Below are 9748 nucleotides of genomic sequence, written 5' to 3'. Positions count from 1 at the left end.
TCAACTCTACATCACATGTTCCTCATATAAGACAATCTTACAACTTATCTCTTTGACTCAGCTTTTGATTATCCAATATCTTCTGATGTGGCTCAGTGTCATGTTTGTTTTCTCAAGTTCCTGTGAAATACCTTGGAATGTTTTAGCTTATTACATTAAAAATACTATAAGAAAAACAGTCTTTTTTTTTGCAATTTGATGTCCAATTATAGGACTACAGAGTGTAACTGGGCTATACCAAGTCAGTATGGGCCTCATGAATTCGTTAACAGGCCTCAGTGAACTAGTAACTAGTCATCATTGAATTCTTAATCAGGCCACAGTGAACTGTTAACTTGGCTTCACTGGTAACCAGGCCTCACTGATCTGGTAACCTGGTGCTATGGTTAAACTGGCCTCACTGAACTGGTAATTATGTTTCAAATTAGTGGATTTCCAGCTATCAAGGGATTGTAATTTGGCCTCACTGTAACCAGGCCTGAATGTGTAAACAGGCCTCACCAAAATGGCAACCAGACCTCTGTGTATCCAAGTCAGTGTGCAGTTCCACCCAGTCAACCAGTGTATTCAAAAGACACTAGATATTTAGTGTCTTTGTTTAAAGCAATTGCAATGAATTTTCACAAGTTTATGTAAAATAATTGAAGCATTACAAGAATGAGAACCAGTCCACGATACAGAAAAATATTTGGTATCTACTTAAATTAACCAACAAGCAACTAGGCATTGGATTGCTTTCCAATTAAAAAGGTGCAAATAGTGTTGGACGAGTCTCTGTGATTGTTCCAATGTCACATCCCATCCCGTGAATTCCGAATCGCACAGCACAGAACCATACTAAAGATCATCCCAAATATCTGTCAAAAAACACAACATTAATCAAATCAGCGGTGGGAAGCAGAAAATTAAATCAGTTCATGCAAAATTCCAAATGTCACAGCAAAGGACAACAGAGCTCTGGCAATAAACTCTTCAACAAACTGACAATGCACTAAAATCAACAGAAAATAGGCTGTTATCACCCAGTGAGAGGCCATGCAGCTCATTATGAACTGTGCCAGCCCTTTGATAAGGTTATCTAACTAATCACAGGCACCCTCCCAATGCACTTAATCCTTTCTGCTCAAGCCCTTTTCTTTCTTACAAATGACCGATGTCAAGTGTAAGCAGCAGCGTTATAAAGTTTGCAGATGATACAAAATTTATAATAGAGTGTGGTGAGATTATTTAAGGCTTCAGGCTGACAGACAGAAGAGTGAAGTAGCCAGGAGCATGCAAATGGAGCTAATTCAGAGAGTGCACTTGGGAGGATTAATATGGGTAGATGTACTGTGAAAGTCTGGTTCATTATACATATATTTTACAAAGTAACTTTTAGTTTATAGAATTAAAACTTTAACTGTAGACAAATGGGGGAGTCTGTTTGATAAACAGATAAGAAACCCTTAATGAGTTTTGAGAAGATTTGTAGCTCAGGTTGAGGTTTTGGATGTAGGTTTGCTCGCTGAGCTGAAAGATTCATTTCTAGACATTTCGTTACCTTAATAGGTAACATTTTCAGTGGACCTCACGCAAAGCAATGCTGAAAATTCCTACTTTCTATTTATAGGTTTGGGTTTCTTTGGGCTGGTGATATCATTTCCTGTGATGATGTTATTTCCTGTGGTGAAGTCACTTCCTGTTCTTTTCCTCAGGGGGTGGTAGATGGGGTCTAACTCGATGAGCAACCCTGAAGTAAATGCAATACAAATAAGTTTGGAATTGACTAAACTTAGAAGGTAACCTTGGAAGGTCAGAATTCATGAGAAAGAAGGTTGAACAATGAATGATCTGTCTCTTGTCATGCAACAGAGCTTAGAAATCTGGAGAGAGAACAATGATTTCCATTAGAAGTATCAATTATTCCTATGGGTTGCAGAATCAAAGAATATTTTATGCATTTGCATTTGAATTGATCCTTAATATGCCATGTTATCACAGAGATAATGATTCAGGGTGAACCCTTAGTTCAAAGGGTCTTTGATTTTTTTAAATTGATTTGTTTCTTCGCTCAAAAAAGCAAGCACTTCAATTTGAACTTCATGAGGGAAAAGCAACGGAAAGTTTTGTTGCTGCTTACAGCCAGTGAAAGAAATCTTCAGTGATCCTCACAGAGCATTGCAGCAGAAAGGAGTCAGCTGGAAACGTTAGCACGGTAACAGCAGTACTGAGATTACATGTGCAGACTGGGAAATAAACATGCTATTTATGTTCAAAACAAGAATAGGGCGGTATAAAGTCCACCATTGTGAAAATTCAAGTAAGGTAACCGAATCCGTACACAATTTTCAGGTGTGGTCTCACAAAGGTCCTGTACATTTGCAGGAAGACATCCCTGCTCCTGTACTTGAATCCTCTCACAATGAAGGCCAACAGACCATCTACCTTCTTCACCACCTGCTGCATCTGCATGCTTACTTTCAGTGACTGGGTTGCAAGAATACCCACATCACATTGTACTTCACCCTCCCATCTCAGTTCACCCTCCCACCCAGCTCTGTGTCATTTGCAAACTCAGAGACATTGTGAAAAACTTGGGTCATAGAATCCCTATGTGTGGGGCAGGCCTTTCAGCCCATTGAGTCTGCTCCAACCTTCCGCACCAACAGCAGACACCCCGTACCCTATCCCTGGAACCCTGCATTTCCCATGGCTAATCCACCTAGCCTACATATCCATGGACACTATAGACAATTAGCATGGCCACCTAACATGCACACCTTTGGACTGAGGGAGGAAATCACAGCACCTAGAAGAAATTCACGCAGACACGTGGAGAATGTGGAAACTCCACACAGTCATCCAAGGATGGAATCGAACCAGGGCCCCTGGCATTGTGTGGCAGCAGTGCTAATGGCTGAGCTACTGTGCCACCAAACATTGATCCCTGCATATTCCCACTGGTCACTGGCTGTTATTCAGAAAGTGACCCCTTCATTTCTACTCTTTGTTTCCTGTTCTACCAACCACTCTATCTTTGTCAGTACACTACCCCCAATCCGATATGCTTTGAGTTTACATGCTAATCTCCTATACTGGACATTACTGCATGCCTTCTAACCACATCAACTGACTTCCTCCTTATCAGCTATCCTAGCTACATCCTCGAAATTTCCAGCAGATTTGTTAAGCATGCTTTCCCTTTCACAAATCCATACTGACTCTGTCAGACTTGTCACTGTTTTCCATATGCTTTGCTATTAAATCTTTTATTTAAAAACAAATCCTTAAGGACAGCAGCAGAAGTTGCTATGATGTTTAAATAAAAAGATTTGTTTTTGCTGAAAGAAAACTGTCAAAACTTTCTCATTTTGTTCAAATCAGGACAGAAACAAGAATACCAAATTTAAAGGGACGAATAATTTATACCTCATGGTAAAAAAAGAGTGCTGATTGGTTGGCAAATAGACTCTAATTGGCTGAGATATTGTCATTCACCAAGGAATAAATATTTCCCAAGCTCGTTTCTATTTCTAAACAGGTAGATTGACTTTTATTAGTCAAGGGGAAATTTGAGAAACGTATCACAGAATAGTGTCCTTCAAACTTCTGTTTAATTGAGAAAGACATGCTCCCTGTGCTCATTTTTCTATTTGCAGAGAATTTGCATCTGAATCAGTATAAATGAGCAACATTGCATGCCTGACTGACTATCTTAAACTAGTGGTTAGTATAATTCTTAGCACACTCAGGGTTATGGCAGATAGAGTTCAATCTGGATCAATGTGAGGCATTGTTTTTTGGTACAACAAACAGGGGTAGGAAAAATACAATTAACGGTAGGGCCATCAGGATGAAGGGCTTATGCCTGAAACATCAATTCTCCTGCTCGTGCCTGAGCGGCTGTGCTTTTCCAGCTCCACACTTTTTAACCCTTGAGTAGTGTTGTAGAACATATGGACTTAGGGGCACAGGTATATAATTCTTTGATGTTTGCATCACACATAGACAGGATGATTAAAAAGGTGTTTAGCATGCTTGCCTTCATTGCTGGAGCCTTTAATAATAGGAGGTGCGATGTTATGCTGAGGTTGTACAGGACATTGGTGAGGCCTCTTCTGGAGTACAGTGTCCAATTCTGGTCTCCCTCTTATAGAAAGGATATGATTAAGCTGGAGAGAGATTTACCAGAATGTTGCCAGGTACGGAAGGTTTGAGTTATAAGGACAAGATAGATAAGCTGGGATTTTATTCACTGGAGCAGAGGAGGTTGAGAGATGACCTTATAGAAGTTTATAAAATAATGAGGTGGATTGATGAGGTAAATGGTAGGTGTTTTTTCCCTAGGGGGCGGGGGATTTCAAGACTAGTGGGAATGTTTTTAAGGTGAGAGAGGAGGCAGGTTTAAAAAAGACATGAAGGGCAAACTTTTTACTCAGAGGGTGGTTCGTGTGTGGAATGAACTTACTGAGGAAGAGATGGATGTCGGCACAATTATACTGTTAAAAGACATTTGGATAAGTGCGTGAATAGGAAAGGTTTGGAGGGATATGGGCCAGGTGCAGGCAGGTGGGACTAGTTCAGTTTGGGATTATGGTCAGCATGGACTGGTTAACTGAAGGGGTTTGTTTCTGTGCTGTATGTCTGTATGACTTTGTGATTCTATGTGCCATCCAATTGTGGAATCACATCTAATGTTGGGCTCTGTTCTAAGTTTTCCAAGTACAAGCTGTTCTCTTGGGTTTATAAGGGAGGGATTGAATATAAAAGCAAAGAAAGATGCTGGACCTGTATCAATCAGCAGCTAGGCTCAGCTGGTGCTAGAGCAATGGCTTTAGAGAGTGTGCAGGAAAAGTTTACTGGGGGTGACAAGGGATGAAGAACTTCAGTTATGAGGAGAGAGTGAAAGGTCTGGACCACACTCCTTGGGGTAGACAAAGGAGATAAATCAAAGCTTTTGCCTGATATCAGGTTTTGATGAAATTGATGGAGAAAAATTATTTCCAGTGGTAAGTAGGTCAATAATCAGAGATCATGAACGTAAATCATTGGGTAATGAAAGGGAAGGTGAGATATTCTTTCTCACTGAGTGTTATCAGAATCTGGAACCCTCAGCCTGAGGTGCTGCAAGCTGATGCCGTCATTAACCACAGCCAGATACTGAAAAGTTAAAGATGTACAGAATTGCTGAGGAAAAGGGCTAACAATGGAAATGACCACATAAATGGCCTCTTTCTGTGACTGTAGGTTTATATCTAATTCTGTCTTGAATGTCATTATAGGATGTCCTCCCACGACATTTGTGCAGCCAGATTACAGCAACTTGTGTGGAATAAGGTTTCAGCATGGAGCGTTATTAGCTCTTTTCCAGTCATTTAAAGAACATAGAACAGTACAGCACAGGAACAGGCCTTTTCACCCACCGTGTCTGTATCAAGCATGATGCCATTTTAAAGTAATCCCATCTGCTTGCGCCTGGTCCATATCCCTCTATTCCCTGCCTCTTCATGGAAATGCCTCCTAAATGTGGCTATTATATTTACTCCTACCACATCCCCTGGCAGTGCATTCCAGGCACCTACCTTCCTCTGTGTAGAAAACTTTCCTCACACATCTCAATTTCCGCCCACTGCTGATCTGTTGCCAAAACATTACTTCTTATTTACTCCCATCAAAACTATAAAGGAGTTTTGCCAACTCCAATAAATCACTACCTGCTTTTCTCTCCTTCAATTTGATTCCTGTAACTGAATTCCCTCATTCCTGGAAATATTCCCAGAAATCGTTTTGACCCTCTCCAAAGTTTTTACACATCTCTTCATGTGAGTGACAATAATTTTCTAGCTGAGATCAACTAGTAGTTTATAAAGCTTTTATCTTGCTTTTGTAGCCTATGTATCAATAAATAAATCAAGGATCCTATTTGACTATCACCCTCAAAGATTTTAAATTGTGCCATTTAAATCATGTTGTGTCGCCCCATTCTCCTTCCACTGTTATTGTATTACTTCTCACTTCTTTCATGAACCTTTATTTGCTCTCTGTTTCTTCAGCAGCCTCTCTCCTCTTATAGTATATTATTAGCCTCCTCATGGTTACACTACCTTTCTGAGTTTGAATCACTGGCAAATATTTAAATGCTACCTTACCCACCTAAGTCCAGGTCTGTCATATAAGATTCAGAAGTACACTTCTTTCCAGCCTGAAAAAGTACTCATCACTATTCATTCTTTTTTCAATTTAACATCCATCCTGATGCTATGCAGTTAACAGCACACACATTCATTTTCATTGTTATGGGCGAGACCAACCTCCATAAAAATATTTTAAGAAGGTAGTCTGAATCCCAACTTTTTCTGATTTTTAAAGGCAAGGGTAAGGTGTTCTGTTCTGGATGCAATTTGGTTGGTCAAACTATCAGGATTGAAGCAAAATACACTTTATTCTTACATTACAGGTAAAATATAAATAAAAGAAAGAAGAATTGAAATAACTCAACTCTATTGGAAAACCTGACAGAACAGCAACTGTTCCAATATAGTAACATTCCATAAGCACACCCTTGGTAAAGGCAAATTCAATAGAATAGATTGTCTCAATGCAATTGTCCAGTCCAGGAGGAAAGAACATCATGAGAAAACTCAGAGAGAGAGAACGAGAGAGTGAAATAGTGAGAGAACGAGAGAGTGAAATAGTGAGAGAACGAGAGAGAACTCAAGAGGTTTGTTGCAGCACAGAGAGATGTACAGCAGCTTCTAAATTCCAACAGGTTCTGAAAGTTAAACTGAAATCCTGGTCCTACCCTTTCTATTGTTCCAACTTTTAAAAAAAACCCAAGGCCTCACAAGCTGCTTACTTTATTGTCTTGGAACAGATTATTCACCACTTCTGTCTCAACATCTCTTCACAACAAAAGGACAAAATACACCTCTTAAAGCCATAGCATCATCACATTATATTTTGAAAGATTATATTGGAACCATACAATAGATAAGACCTCAATTAGGCCATTCAGCCTGTCCTGTCCATTCTGGCCAGTGGAAAGGGCAATTCCTCTCACATCTCTCCACTGCCTCTCCCCATCTTGCTCATGTCACCATTGCTTCTTTTTCCAAACATCTTAAAATCGGGCAGCACGGTGTTTAGCACTGCTGCCTCACAGCCCAGAGACCCGGGTTCAATTCCGGCCTCAGGCCTCTGTGTGGAGTTTGCACATCCTCCCCATGTCTGCGTGGGTTTCCTCCGGGTGCTTTGGCTTCCTCCCACAGTCCAAAAAATGTGCAGCTTGGGTGAATAGGCCATGTTAGGGGCAGGGTAAATGTAGGGGAATGGGTCTGGGTGAGTTGCGTGTCGGTGTGGAACTTGTTGCGCCGGAGGACCTGTTTCCACACTGTAAGTCATCTCATCTAATAAATTGGTATCCTCACATTTTTGAGTTTTCCACCAACAGGAACAGTATCTCCTTATCTACTCTATCCAAGACATGTCATGTTTTTGGATATAGGTTTGCTCACTGAGCTGGAGAGTTCATGTCATGATTTTGAATACCTTTGTCAAATCTCTTCCTAACATTCTCTTCTCCAAGGAAACATTCCCAAATTCCATAATCTATCCTCGTCACTGAAGATCCTCATTCCCAGAATCACTTTCATGAATCTTTTCTGCATTGTATTTATCTTTTTATCCTTCCAAATGTGCGTGCCAGAACTGCACTAGAGTGACACAGTGGCTCAGTGGGGAGCACTGTGCCTCACAGCGCCAGGGACCTGGGTTCCATTCTAGCCTCAGACCACTGTCTGCGTGGAGGTTGCACATTCTCCCTGCGTCTATGTGGGTTTCTCCTGGGTGCTCTCATTTCTTTACACATTCTGAAGATTTGAGGTTAGCCATTGTAAATTGTGCAGGCTAGGTGGGTTTGCCATGGTATAAAGTGTGAGATTATGGGGATAGGGTGGGATGTTCTTTAAAGGGTTGCTGTAGACTTGATGGGGTGGATGACCTCTTTCCGGACAGTGTGCTCCTATTAACAAAGGACAGAATACTGTTTGCAGTATCTGATTTCTTAGTCTGTCTGACACCTTAAAAGATTTGTGTACATATACATCGAGGTTGCTCTGCTTCTGAACAGACTTTAGGGTCAAATCCTTTATTGTATGTTCTCTCTTCAGGTTTTTCTGATCAAAATGAATCATTTCACACTGATGTAATCACTTGCCTCCATCTTTGTATGCATCTTGTAAGCCCATATAACAGACTACAGAGTTGGATTTGTATTGAATCAGATGTCCAGAAGTTTATTCACAACTATATACATGATGCAGATACAATTACAATGTTTAAAAGACTTTTGGATGGATATATGAATAGGAAAGGTTTGGACGGATATGGGTCAGGAGCATGCAGGTGGGACTGATTTGGTTTGGGATCATGGTTGAAAAGTTTTTTTATCTCTCCACTCTGCAGGCAGCCTGGCTCTATTCCTGATGAAGGGCTTTTGCCCAAAACATCGATTTTCCTGCTCCTCGGATGCTGCCTAACCTGCTGTGCTTTTCCAGCACCACTCTAATCTAGACTCCCCTTGGTTTGGGATCATGTTCGGCATGGACTGGTTGGACCAAAGAGTCTGTTTCCCTGCTGTATGACTCTATCACTCCAACCCACAGACAGTTTGTATCCGATACCCATTAATTCCAGTTTTACTAGGGCTCCTTGATGCCACACTCAGTTGAATGCAATTGAATGTCAAGGACTGTCACTCCCACCTCACCTCCAGAGTTCGCTTCTCTTTTTCTATGTTTGAAGCAAGGCCATAATAAGGTCAGGAACTGAGTGACCCTGGCAGAACCCAAACTGGGTGTCACTGAGCAGACTATTGCTTAGTAGGTGCTGCTTGATGACACTGTTGTTGCCACCTTCTATCACTTTACTGATGACCCAGAGTAGACTGACGGGGCAGTAATTGTCTGGGTTGAATATGTCTTGCCTTTTCTGTATTGGACATACTTGGACAGTTATCACATCATTGATAGATGTTTGTGTTAAAACTGTACTGGAACAGCTTGGCCAGGAATGTGGCAAGTTCTGGAACACAAGTCTTCAGCACTATTGCCGGAATGTTGTCAGGGCCCATAGCCTTTGCAGTATCCAGTCTCCAACTGTTCCTTGATATCACATGAAGGGAATCAAATTGGCTGAAGACTGTGATGTCTGACACTTTAAATGGCTGATGTACTTCTGCACCCCCATTACAGTTGTTTCCTTTATTTTATATTTTCTCCCATGTTTTTCCGATCAAAATGAATCATTTCACATCAATGCAATCACTTGTTTGCATCTTTATGCGCATCTTGTCAGCCCATGTAATATAAACTACAGAATTGCATTTGTATTGAATCAGATATTCAGAAGTTTATTAACAACTATGTACACTGACAGGACATCTCAGACATACATATACAGCCTGGATTCTATGCTTACAAAGATTACAATTCCAATATGTGGTTTACTGCATGACTGGCTAGTAGACTGACTGTCTCTGTTGATGAACATGATGCTGGGAACCACAGGAAGAGGCCGAAATGAAGCATCCACTTGGGCACTTCTGGCTGAAGAGTTTTCCAAATGCTTTAGCCTTATCTTTTCCTCTGATGTGCTGTTCTCCCACCCCACCCATTATTGAGGACTCCACAAACATCCCCCATCCAGCACCCCCAGCCTCCCTCCCCACATTTATCTCTCCACTCTGCAGGCTCCCTGCCTCCATTCCTGA

At 41.1% G+C, this 9748-nt stretch overlaps 1 protein-coding gene across 1 annotated transcript in view; it reads right to left on the bottom strand.

Moving 5' to 3' along the window:
- Positions 1–613: 613 nt before the first annotated feature.
- Positions 614–9748, bottom strand: part of LOC132828253 (CD9 antigen-like) — a 133634-nt gene continuing 124499 nt past the window's right edge. The window contains exon 8 of the mRNA XM_060845225.1: positions 614–857. Within this exon, the coding sequence (XP_060701208.1) occupies positions 792–857 (66 nt within the window). The 3' untranslated portion in view covers positions 614–791. The remainder of the gene's footprint in view (positions 858–9748) is intronic.

The sequence above is a fragment of the Hemiscyllium ocellatum genome, chromosome 26 (genome assembly GCF_020745735.1).
Source record: "Hemiscyllium ocellatum isolate sHemOce1 chromosome 26, sHemOce1.pat.X.cur, whole genome shotgun sequence".
Classification (NCBI taxonomy): Eukaryota; Metazoa; Chordata; class Chondrichthyes; order Orectolobiformes; family Hemiscylliidae; genus Hemiscyllium; species Hemiscyllium ocellatum.
This window is presented reverse-complemented; position numbering and strand designations above follow the sequence as displayed.